Raw genomic sequence first — 13,410 nt, 5'->3', positions numbered from 1 at the left:
AACATCCTATGAATGGAAAAGTAAGTAGAAGTTGCTGGATCTGTCTATGGAGCAATTGCCTTAGAAGTGGAAGGCTAGAAATAAACCAAAGCATAACCATGAAATTAGGCACAATGCTTATAACATCAGTGTCTGTAACTTTTAATCACTTTGGTTTGCTTCTTGACTTTTATGTCAGTATAGGTTGTACAGTCTCTAGAACAGCCAGTTTGTGTGAAACATAAGCAGATGTTAGGCTGCTCTGTAACAATAACAGAGAGGACGTATGCAGATCTTAACTGGATGCAAAAAGAGATGGAGGAGTGTTTTCATGGTGAAAGGAGAAGAGGAAGCCAAACCTGTGCCGATTTACCACTCTGAATGGGTCAGAGAGCAGCTCTCTCATCTTTCTCCAACTTTTCGACAGCTCACTTCACTTCTGACATGTAGAGACACTCCAAGGAGAGAGACCCTAGGAATCCTTGTCTCCCTTTTCAGAGATTTAAGGAGCATGAAGCACCCAAATCCTCTTGACTTTGGAGTGCCCCATACTTTGGGGAGCCCCTACAGCCCTCTTAACATTTAAGATTCGGTACTCCAGCTCTACTGGTGTGTTTCACCTGACTTGCTGTCCCCTTAACTACCCGGACAGTACACACGTGTAGTGGCAAGCACCAGGCTAAAAGAATGAATAATTAAGTTTATGCTCTCATCATAAATCTTACCCTTCCCACTAAGTCCTTCTTTGCTACCAGTCAATAATCTTTATGAAGAATCTGTTGGGAGTGAAATTGGTCAATAGGATCAAAGAATACCGCCCCAATGAAAAATGGTGAAGGCCAGCAGATATTAGTCCAAGAAGTTGAGGAAACAGTCCTAAATTTTCAAAGGTAGGTATCAGTCTACTTTGAGAGAGGAAGTTAGTAAACCCTGTTCCCAAAAGATACAGAGATCAATTTCTGTATCATAGGAACACACATACTGCCTTCCCCCACAACGGTTTTAGAAGAGGAAGATACATGTAGGAAAACTGCTTTTAATGAGAGCACTGCAAAAATCACATAACCATTAGTAACAGTGTATTTTCAAACACGCAGTTCAATCCAATTTTAGATGAAAGGTACTCAGTTGATGTAACCTTGCTTCCACAGAGTCTTGTTTTAATTGCTGATTGCAGAGGAAGCAGAATTTGGTCAGTGCTCAAGTCTTTTGAAGAACTTTTCTACAACAGTTTTTTTTTTTTTCCCAATAAAAGGTTCAGTGGGGCACTTACTGAAACAAACAAAAAGCCAATATTTTAGTAATGTAAAAACTATCATTTACATACAACAAATAGATCAAAAGATGCTGTTTTGTAAACAAAATTCCCAGCCCACAGACATAATGGTATGCACAATAACATCGTGATCTGCCAAGAGTTCCAGTATAAGACACAAAAATTCAAAAGAACAAAGTGTAAGTTTATTGGACGCCAACATTTCTTAGTCAAGATCTAAGTAAAGAAAACACACAGTAGAAAAAGTTGTACAAAGCAGCAATGGATTTACATTACATTAAAGAAAAAGTTATCCTAAGCTATTAATTCTCAGTCCTAAAAAAAGTAAAAACCTATTCTTAATTAAAACTCAACACTGGTGTATTGAATTGATATACAATGACTACTAGGTATACAGGATTATAAAACCAGCTTCTTTTGTCTTACTTCTATAACTCTTTAAAATGACAAGTGATTTTGTATAACTAACTGGAAATTTCTATAGCAAATATATTGGACATTTCCAGCTTCTAGAAACTTTAGGAAAGCATTCCCCTGTACCCGAGCACTGTAAGTGATCCCATTTTCCTGATTTTTAAAAAGGGACACTGTCAAGAATAAGCCTTAAAATTTATATTTGGTATGTGTTCTTTTTGTTTTTACATATATATTTTAATTAAACATGCTGCTGCAAAAGTGGGAAGCTAGAGACAATGCTTGTGTTTTTAAAAGGTAACATATCACCGAGAAACTGAAAAAAAGAATAGATCGAGTCCTTTATTCTGGAACAGTTAGAGGAAAAAGCAACATGACAAATAAGCTCAATCCACAGAATTCAAACAAATTTTTCAGACTTCCTTGCAACAATTGAGGATGCCCTTAATAAGGCATTTTTATGCCCAAGCAGCTCAAGTGTTATGAGTCAATTCATGTTTTTAAGTTCTTTGATTTTTATTAGTAGCAAGTATTATTAATACAGATAAGTACATTTACAGTATACAACTTTTCTCTTGATAGTGTCCCTTTATGTACAACAGTTATAGTACAGTTTTTCACAAGTCATTTTAAATAAACAAGAATCAATGACATTAAAAAATACTATCAGGCTGTGTTCAGAAAAAAAAGAAAAAGGATTTTAACACTGATTCATTAACAGCAACATAAAAAAAAAAATCTAAGCTTGCTTTGATTTTCATCTAAATCTTCTGATAGGAAAATGTAAACAATTTTATTGAACAGTATAGGCACATGCCAGATTACAGGCTCATGCCAGATATTTGCACCGTCACTGTCAGTGCCGAGAAGTTAGGCATAGTCTGTCCTTATCGCATGTGAGAAACTTCCACTTTTATCACTGGAAGCTTGGAATAAAAACAGGGTACACGTAGCTTCAGACCAAACCTGCATGCCCTGCTTGGGGGTGGGAGGGAGGGGGTAACAAACAAACAAAAAACAACCAAAATGTCTACTGGCTGTCACTAAAAGGCTTGCCTAAATAGGAAATGCAGGAACAGGTCTCTTACAGTTGTGTGTTTTGGTTCACTGGATAAGGCCGTATCTCCATTCTGAAATACACAAGACAAACTCTAGTGTCACCCACTGCTTCAGCAGATTACCTGCTCAATTTACTGTCAGGGTGTTTTACCCCCCCGTACAAATTTAAAAAACAAAAAAACCCCCCCAAGAAGTACAGACAGTATTACTACTGGTTCATGTCCTTTGTTTTTGTAAAACTGCAGAATTACACACTAGCTGTATATGCAGTTTTTATATAGAGAAAGATTCATTTTAACTTTTGGTTCTACAACTTAAAAAAAAAATCCATATGTATTTTCCTGCTATTGCTCACTTCCAATGGTTGATCATGGTCCCAATTCAGCAAAGAACTTTTGAAAAAAAAAAAAAAAAAAGGTATTAAGACTGTTCTCAATGGAACTTAAGCATACGCTTATGCACTTTGCCAACACAGTCCTTGAAGGGGGTTGGGGGAACAAACAAACTCAAAAAACATTTCCTGGCTCAATCCTGCTGCTCTTAAATGCAATGGAAGTTTTCACTGTACTTCCACTGAAGCAGGATTGTTCTGAGATTTAACTGACAGATTATAAAACTAATCAAAAGACTTAAAGATTCTAATCTATATATTAAATCATCTGCACATTCCTGTCACAAGTTTTAAGAAATAAAATCTACCTTTTATACTTAAAAAAGATCTCTAACTTTGTGTCACTTTAGTACATAGTTGCAAAATTAAACAAAATATTATGAAGATGGGTTTTTGTATCTATAGATTTGCCTTTTATTCTGCCTATGGCCAAACTAGACACTCTTTAAAAAGACCTTTATTTATAAACAAGCAACTAACATTTTTCCCCATAATTTAACTTTTTAAACATATATTAAAGTTATATAAGTGGAAGCATATTTATTCCATATCCTCCAAAATAAACACTTCTATCAAGGGCTTTTTAAGATACTGTATAAAAGCTAATAGAAAACCAGAACTGCTATATAAACATCTCGTATTTAAACTTTAGAGATCCTGAATTCCTTTTCTGGACAACAGGAACTGAATTTAGAAAACACAGAACACGCTCAAAGTTAAAAACAATACTTAAAAGCAAATCTAAATAAAAACTTAGGAGGAGGCTATTTAGACCAAAAATATTTTATGGATTTTATAATACATCTTATACTAAGAAAAAGGTCAAAGTTTCTTCAAAGATGTTGCACAAGCTTTTGATTTTAAATGCATGGTATTTATCATCATATTATATAGTAGAATCCCAGTCGGAAGTTAGATGATCATATGATAGCTGAAGTAGTTGCTATTTTCTTTTAGAAGGCATACTGATTTTTAAAAGGCTAGATATAAACTTTTAAATTCCTATTGTATATAGGAATCACTGGTGAAAACTTAGGCACCATTTTACAAAAACATGTTTTCACATTTTGTATGCCCAGATTTATTTTCTTAAATATGTTTAAAGGATATTTAGCATGGCTTGTGTCTTTCTGATTTTGTTAAACCAGGTTGAGTGCAATGATCGTTTTATGTTGAAATTATTTCTTGTCAGTAGGAAATTTAGTCTTATGAGGTGGAATAAAAAAGTCAACATCTAGAAATGTCACTTTTAAACAGGTACATAGGAATCTTGTTTTAACTGCAGTTTCACTTACAGAGTTTAACTGATATTCTAACAATTAGCATAATTATATTCAGACATAATTTGCCTGGAATAGGACAAAACACATTACTATTAGAAAGTGTTTAGTAACAGTTTTAGATTTTCATCAACAATGAAACAGAAAAGACTTGAAACTAACATAGCAATTTTCTGGTAGCCAAAAAAAGTCTGGGGTCCATACTGAGCCATTTCTTTTAAATTTAACTTCCAGGGGAAAAGAAAAAAAAAACTGCTTAGAAAGAAAATGGTTGGGCTTTGACTGAGAAAAGCTACCCTTGTGCATGGCTAACTAAGGATGGCCTTTCTCAGATTCTTAAGAGTTAAGCTTGTGCTTAATTTTGCTAAATCTTTGTATGAGTTTGCATTTCTTTTTACTTCTGTGGGAGTTTTGGATGGTGAAGGACTGCATGATTAGAGCCACACAGAATTAAAGCCTCACTCTTGCTCCCACTGCCATCAGTGGCCCAGCTCCTGTCGCTTTCCATGAACACAGGCTGGGCTCTGACCAGGTGGTGTGGAATGCAATCCTCTCCCTCTCCCTCCCCCAGCCAAAGCTGGTCAGCATCATAAATACTGTTTGCATCACCTACATTCTTGCTGTTCATTCTTATCCATCACCACTCCATTAAGGTTAAATGCCAGCAGAAGAATGCTTCACTGTTAGTTTACCACCTACTTCTGGGGAAATATTTCTTTTGCTTACAGAATAACTTTGGACCCTTACCATAGCTTCTGGTAATTATCGATGATCCTAGTCACATTAAATGCTCCAGTTGTGATTTGAGGTAAAATAACAGAGCCACGCAAAATATCTGCAGCCCATTATTACCACGATTTTTAACAAATTAGAAAATTGCAACACAGTATCACAAATGATAGAAAGCAGCAGAAAAATATTCTATGCATCATATTCATAAAATGCAGTGATTGTAGTGTGGTGTTTTTTCCTCTGCTTTGAGCTGGATATGTATGCTTAATACAAATTTCAAATACATACTTCTTCATTTATACAGGTGTCTATATAAATATTTACATTTTTAATTTTTGTTAAAACATATCTTTGTACTCATGGCCAAGCTTATTACTGTGTGTAGGAACACAACTTATATCTTCTATCCCTTAACAAGCTCTCATTTTTCAATTTAATAGTTATACATTCCTTTGTAGTTAGAATTACAAACAGTTGTACAAATAGCAGAAAAAAATTATGAAATTTGTCTGACATCCATTCAATCTTAGTTCATATTTATAAAGAGTACCATTTGAATTATGATGGCTGTTTATACAATGACAGTAGCTACCGAAATATCTATAGTAAATTAGTCTTTGGGACATTATATAAAGCAATGTACCCTCCCTCCCCCAATTTTTTCTTAGAAACTTATAATTAAATGGCTGAAAGCAGGCTTGCTGCTACTTTTTATATAAAATCTTAGTAATAATATTGCTGACCTTAGATTCTGTTTTAGTTTGAACAAGTTCCATATAACAACAAAAAATTCCACGTTCCCTTAAAATATTAAACATTCATATCCAATAACATCAGGATTACTCAAACTTGAGGTTTATTTGTTATTGCTAAAGATTTCCAAGACCTAAGTTAATACAGCAAGATACTCCATCCACTTCTTCCCTAACTTCAAGTGCTCGACAACTATTTATATGGAGCTTGTGTGGTCTTAAAAAAAAAAAAAAAAAAAAAATAAGTTGGTTACAGTATTTCACTACTATAAACTCACAGTTAGAATCCAAATTGTTGTTGCTCTTTTGTTTAATATATAGTTTTATATATAATACACACACGCACACACCAGCATCACAGGATGAAGATCCATGCATACAATCCAGATGTGATCTTATTTCAGTGTTAACAAAATTAAAATTATTCTGTTACTATTAGATCCCAGACCACAGTATTTTAAGTTACTCAGGCTTCTATCTACTAACAAAGTTAGTCACCTTAATCTTCAAATCCAAGCAGCATCACAAATTCCTATTTTTTCATTGTTGTTGTTTTGATCCTCTTAGATTTCTAGTTTATATGGCATACATCTGAGATCCTGAAAATAGCCTCCACTGAACCAGCTTTTTAGCCTGTTAAAGCTATCTAATTGTGTGTCTGTTCATGGCTCCAAAGACTAAATGCTGTCTTGAAAGTCCTGTGACAGAGTTTACACATGTACTGTCTTTTGAATGTGATTGCTGAGAGTGGTGGAGCGTGATAAAAGAGCGTATCCGACTCCTGTGGGGCAAACAATTTTTCAGTAGTAGTGGAGCTTTCAGACAAGCCTGTTGGACTATCAGGCTCCAAGGGCTGGATTTTGGGTAAAGGTGGGGGTGGAGGCAAAGGTGGTGGTGATGGGGAGTTAGCTGGTGGACACATCTCAGGTTCCTTATTTGTGGACTCCTCTGCAGCCTGTGACATGTGAGACTGGAAGTGACTCCACAGCCGGAAATTGGTTCGGAAGGCCTTGTTGCACACATGACAAATAAATGGCTTCACAGAGCACAAGAGCTCTTGGTGACGCTCCAGTTGTTTGTGTACAGTAAAAATTTTCCCACACTTTTCACAGGGCCACAAACCAGCATCTTTGTTCGAGACTACTTCTTTAGGTTCTCTACTGGCTTCTGTGACCTCGTCCTCTACATCATCTGCAGGTTCTTCTTTGATTTGAATTTTAAACTGCTTGGAAACACTTAAGTCCTCAGGTAGGCACGAGGAATCTTCAGAATCAAAATTGATTTGTTCTGATGAATCACTAAATACGCCATCTTCTTTTGCAGTAACAAAATTGTTTGTTTTATTGGTTTCTGACTGAGGAGGCAATCTTGATGAACTAGTTATTTCTCCATTGTGATCCAGTATAGGTAAAGAAAAGTTCTCTGTTGGAGCCATTGTGTTTTGATTGTGAACTTCAACTTGATGACGCCAAATACTAAAGGATGATTTAAAGGTGCGCATACACTCAAGACAAGTAAGCTTCTTATATTCACACTTGCTTTCATGCTCATGCTTCAGCTCTGGAGAAGAAAATCTAAGGCTGCAGTAAGGACAGACAGTAGCCTTTCTACAGAGTCGCTCATGATTTCCCTGTTCAATAAGTGAAGAGAGCTTAGCATTACAGAGACGGCACTGATAAACCTCTTTGTTTTCTACTGGACTTTCAATATGAACATGATCTTTCTGCTTAGGAACCTTATTTCCTCCAATTGGTTTTTCCCCTGGATGCATTTTTATGTGCTGTTTAAATTGAGACAGGAAACGATACGTTTTCCCACAGTAGGTGCAAATATAGGATCCTTTGGTTCTTGATCGCAAATTCCTTTTGATGACTTGTTGTGCTTGTGAAGCAGACTGTCCCTGAAAACTTTGCTTGCCACGTCTGAGTTTAACTATCAGAGCTTTTTTTATTTCTCTCTCTCTCACTATATCAATGAGTTTTCTTTGAAATTTTTCATCCAAAACAGCATGCGAACTGGAAGCTGGTGAGGGATTCTTCACAATTCCATGTTGCGTCTGGCAGTGTGTCCACACTTTGAAATTCGTGTGAAATCTCTTGTGGCATATATCACAAGCATAGGGCTTCTCTGGATTATGATACATGTTAACGTGACGATGAAGACCTGCTGTTGATCTAAAAATCTTAAGGCAGTGCTTGCACTTAAATTTTTTGTTTGGTCTTGCTTCTTCCATCTCACTGTATTCATCTTTACTGACATCAGAATCAGGAAAATCAGCATCAAGGTGTGTAGGGCTTGAGCCTTCCTCAAAGTTATCTTCTGACCCAGGAGAATCCTGCTCATTCACCTTCAGTTTTTTAAATGGTAGTCTTCTATCATCTTGAAATCTCCTTTTGGCTGGAAGTCTACTTGGTTCCCTATGATCATCCTCAGTTTTAAAAGCAAAGTCTTTATCTGTAGATGTTGAAGCATCTCCCACTGTAACTCTTATTATTTCAGAAGGATCTGAGAGTGGACTGCTAGGTTCAGTTTTTATTCGCACCTCTGTGAGAGGGGAAGCAACCTCCCTATCAGTTGACTGAGAGGCACTGAAGGACCTAAGGCGATGTGGGTGTATTACCTGTGGTTTCTCATCTAAGACCAACTTTTCTGATGCCTCTTTCAAGGACGCCTTTTGAGATACAACATTAAATGTCTTCCCCTGGGAATCATTAGTCCCTGGTGAGGAGGATGACGATACCTGTGAAGGTTTTAGGTCAACAGAAGGTGAATAAATAGGAACCTGACTGTCCATGGACAATGATCTTCGAAGGAGACTTTTTACAAGTGGCCCACTTCGGTCAATACTTTGGTTTTCTGGACCAGATCCACTTGATGGGATTACTAGTCCCAACTTTGAGTAGTATAGCAAGTTTCTGTCTTCTCCTTGACCATTTCCTTTTCCTGACTCTTGCAACAAAAATGTAGATTCTGATGAGCCACGCAAAGACAACACTGGTGGACGTGGTCTTTTTAATGACATCTCTGCAGCTTTTCCTCTTAAAAGCTGACCACTGCCTCCTGGTTCATCGCTTGCAACTTCCTTCTCTGCTAAAGGCTTTTGAGGCAATACTGTATTCCTTTTCACTAAACCACCTCTGCTCTGATCCTCCACAGTTCCAGAAGTTTCATGAAGCTTGGTATAGCTCACAGGGGTTTCTTTCAGCCATCTCTTTTCAGCGAGTGGTAAGTTGTGAAGTGATTCAGTTGGTTTTGTTACTTGTGGTCTACTGTTAGTTTTGACAGCAACAGAGGGTGAAGGTTTAGAAGTATGGCTTAAATCATGTTGTGTTGAATTTACACTTTTCCCTTGTGCTTCATTTCTGTTCTGACAGACAATGACACTTCTCTTCTGAGAGCTACTTTCATCTTCGTCCTGATACAGTATTTTCTTCATGGGGCAAGCTGGAAAAGGAGCTTGAGGACTCTTAGAAACAATGTTTGTAAGAAAGGATATTCCAAGACTGTAGCCCAGTTCTTGCACAGCTGCAAGATTGCCTTTCTCAATGAACAAGGATGAAGAGTAAATGTAGTTTAACACATTATCGAAAGCATCCGGTTCACAAAAGTCAAGTTGAAACACTGACTGAGACTCATTCTCCTTATTTGTGAACAGTGTCTGGAAGTATTCACTGCTGGCAGCCAGAACATTTTTATGAGCTCGAAATTTCTGATCTCCTACTATAAGAACAACATCACATAGCTGTCCCTTTAGACGTTCCTCGTTCAGTGCGCTTAGAAGTGAAATGGCATGTGCTGGATTTATGTAATGCAAGAGCCCCTCCATGATTCTGACGTTTCTGAAAAAGCACAAAGAAGGTTTTAGGTTGTTTTATGTAAATCATTGTTAAATATAAAGTAAACACACCTAATCCCTCCATACTTGATAAACAGGCTAAACACCATCAACATTGTTGAAGAAAGCAGCTAAGCTTTGAGAAAAGGTATGGGAATTAAAACAATATTGTTAGCTCCAGCAGATGCACAGGCATGAAAAGCAGCAGCTTATGGTTCCATTTTCCAATATGCCTTAAATAGCTGATGTTACACCAAGGTTATTATATCTAACTAGTAAGGAGGTGGGGGCAGCTCTTCCTGTAATATATGCACACTTCTCCACATAAAGGAATATGGTGTAATCATTTCATAGTTGATCATCTTTTTCTCAGCATTAACTTTATGAAGATATTATCTTGACAATTACATTGATAAAATCCTGAATCAGATATCTGAAGCTTAGTTATGCCAAACCACTTTTGAGGCGAGGCAAACCTGACAGTCTCCTGCTGACTAAACAAATTAAAGAATTTTTCTTGTCATTTTTAATAGGATGATGGAAAGGATATTAATATTGGGGGAAGGAGAAGGAGTATGGATTATTGTCTCTAATCTAGATTAAGTCATCATGTTCGCTTATATTTAACGAGTGTTGTTAATATATACTTCTAGCTATGAAATGTGTGTCACTCCTTATAATTCCACTGACAGGATCTAGTTTCTTGGAAATTTCCCGATTTTAATCAAAGTATCCCAGAACTGTTTTGTTCTACCTTAAAAATAATCAGCGAACTGAACTCCCCCATCCTAGTCATTAGCAAAGAGCACTTTATGCCCACAACTCATGTACTTAAGGAACAGTTACTCCTGGATGCCTCCAAGAGTACAGTAAGCATAAATTAAACTGCAGTTCTGAAATCCCATGTCCCATATGCTTCGAAACACAGCCTACTCTGCACTGCAGGATGCCTCAATAACTCAACAGACTGCTATGATTAAATATTAAGAAAGGAGAAAGTCAGGTTTCAAGTTAGTTTAAATAAATAACTTCTGTTGTATAACTTGAAATTCATTTATCTGTGCACATGCACACACACTAGAAATCTGTAATACCCAATTTCATTGTCATGGATGCTTTTATAATTCTGGTTAAGTTAACTCAACACGACCCTCCTCTATGATGGTAGTAAAACAAATCAATGACTCTTGTTTGTTAAAAGCAATCCTCTTTTTACAGTTGATTTCAGAAACTCTTTTTTTTTTTTTTTTTTTTTTAGATATTTACACATGTAACAAAAGGTTTCATTATTTATCAACTTACAAGTAAATCTGGAAAGTTTAACAAAATAAAGTCATAACTCTGCAATTAATAAATTGCATGGGATGGGAAATATTACAGCTAATAGGTCTAAGTGATCAATGATCGAAGTCTAAGTTGGTGCTATTGAGAACATGACTTAAAGGGTGTTGCCCACAGTGTCTCAGTGCATTGCTCATTTCACAGGCCTGGGCTACCACTTCTAAATCCAAACACACTGAATGAGTTAATAGTGTCATGGCAATAGCAGTAGCAAACTGTTTCTTCACCAGAACTGTCTCTTAACTGGAGTGTTTCATAAAAACTAATTTACCCTTAACTCAAATCAAATAGTTGCAATGCATATTTCCTCACATCTCCATCCCAAAAGAGCAGAATATTCAAGCATCTATTAATTTTGAGACACCAGTTTGTCTGTCTGGGGAGCAGGCTACCCATCTCTTTTGTGGACCTACTGCAGGTGTGCGTGTGTGTGTGTGTGTGTGTTTAACTGACCCAATCTACTCTTGTGGACTAAACACCCATTAACACTTGGAGTGTATTAGAACATGTGTGCCAGGAATGTATCTTTTGTTTTAGATTTTTCTGAAAGAAATTGAGTTTGCATACTCAAAAGAGTCATCTGTGATGCAAGTTACAGCTTGTTATATGCAGATGAGAGATCAGCAGAGCACTTATGAAGGAAATTTGAACTAAAAACATTATTGTAGAGACACCCACTAAAAGTTGCTGCAGAATCCATGCTTCAAGGACAGACTGGCTAAGGGGAATATTACTCAAGTATTTTGAAATATTTTCAAATTGTTCATTTTAATCTGCTTCACCCAGGCCATCTGAATTCTTTCTATTTTAAATGGGAAAGTATTCTGCATTGTTTTATTAAAACACATCTTCAGAGACTGGAAGAACTACTGTGGTTTCTGCTGTGCTCACTTTAATGGGGGGGTGGGGGGGGAACCTCCCCCCAACAAGCAAGGCTATTTGAAAGTTTCAGGTAGCCTAAGGTCCCGTCACAGAGATCTAGAGCCCCAAAACTTACAAGAAACACTAAGAGTAACATTTGAAGAACATCCACCAACATAGTTTATAGTTTCTGCAGATTAGACCAGTTTCTTGTATAAAACACAAACTAAACGCTATGCAATTTGTGTGTCTATTTATCCACTGTAACACAGGAATGCTATTGGCAGAGACAGGAATAAAATATGTGCAACTAATGCAGAATCCAGTAACCATGTTGTGATATGTGCTAATTTGTTACATCAGCTCGGGAAGTGATTTTACGATGAAACTAGGCGCTAAGTACGGGCTATCAACTCGTGAAGTGATTTTACCATGAAACTAGGCGCTAAACACGGGCTATCACCACATGAACCCCACCCGAGATGATTGTACTGAGCCAGCAGAGCGATATTGCATTGTGAAATGTATGCGCGCGACCTGAAGGGCACCGCGCACAACGCAGAGGAAGACCCCAGCCTTCATCCCGACCCCCCCCCCCCCAGCAACAGCCGGTGCAACCGCAGAAGTTACAGGAAGTGCTACGTATATCTGGAACTAGAACCGCATATAAGGGGACTGTGAGCGGGGGATTGCGCGCGCCGTTGGTGGAGCAGGAGACTCCCCGGCCGCCCAGCGCTGTTTTGCTTACTTGTGACTTGCTCAATTATTCTATTAAATTGGATTTTGTGCAAACCAATTAGAGTGGTCGTGTTTGCCTAAAACAATGTCATCATCTTCCCACATTTGCCTTTCTTATACGCAGAACATGTTCACTTTATTACATTAAACAAGACAGACAAACATCCTACTAAAATCCTCCATTTCACTCTCAGAGCACAGTCTCTTCTGTGCACTGAAGGAGACAGCACTTTGGGGCAACAGAAATGTATCACTTGAACAGTAACAAAGGCTGCAACATACACAAATGGCAAGGGACCAAATTAATCCTGCAAAGGCAGCCTTAATCCTGGTGTTTCCTAATTTTCAAGTGCTTGACTTTATAGCCTAATAGCCTTTAAAACACAACAATTATAAATAAAACATGTTATGATGTGTTAAGAAATAAAACCTGAACAGGTCATGCAGAACCATTTTATACAGATCGCCAAAAAGGCTGAAACACATAGATGTAAAAACAAAGAGTTCCAGTATAAATGTACAATGTATTGAAGTTTCACTGTATGAACATTTTTCAGCAACAACAACAATTTAAGACATTCCTGCGACCTTTGGTTCATCTTCACACTTGCAGGTCACAACTCCCTCAGCTGTGCCAATACAAATATTTGCAGGCTTGTATTCCACAGATCAGACAATAAACAAAAAATAACACTTCTTTTCAAATGCTGGTCAATTCTCTTTAGAGCACAATCTCAAGAACAATTGCACTC

At 37.2% G+C, this 13,410-nt stretch overlaps 1 protein-coding gene across 2 annotated transcripts; it reads right to left on the bottom strand.

Moving 5' to 3' along the window:
• ZBTB21 (zinc finger and BTB domain containing 21) lies at positions 1–9,735 on the bottom strand. 2 transcript variants are annotated; one of them, XM_013955362.2, is made up of 2 exons: positions 6,382–9,735; positions 1–1,251 (listed from the first exon to the last, which is right to left on the bottom strand). In XM_013955362.2, exon 1 carries the CDS (start codon positions 9,707–9,709, stop codon positions 6,530–6,532), a length of 3,180 nt encoding a protein of 1,059 aa, XP_013810816.1. In that variant the 5' UTR covers positions 9,710–9,735; the 3' UTR covers positions 1–1,251; positions 6,382–6,529. The 2 variants fall into 2 exon arrangements, with proteins under 2 accessions (XP_013810816.1, XP_013810815.1); XM_013955361.2 differs by lacking the exon at positions 1–1,251 and adding an exon at positions 1,259–2,799.
• Between the last annotated feature and the right edge of the window lie 3,675 nt (positions 9,736–13,410).

Source organism: Apteryx mantelli, chromosome 1 (genome assembly GCF_036417845.1).
Source record: "Apteryx mantelli isolate bAptMan1 chromosome 1, bAptMan1.hap1, whole genome shotgun sequence".
In the NCBI taxonomy this organism is placed as follows: Eukaryota; Metazoa; Chordata; class Aves; order Apterygiformes; family Apterygidae; genus Apteryx; species Apteryx mantelli.
Note: the sequence above shows the minus strand (reverse complement) of the source record. Positions and strands in the feature narration are given on the sequence as shown.

Excerpts from the sequence above, each read along its gene's own strand:
- ZBTB21 (XM_013955362.2), bottom strand. The coding sequence starts at position 9,709 with ATGGAGGGGCTCTTGCATTACATAAATCCAGCACATGCCATTTCACTT.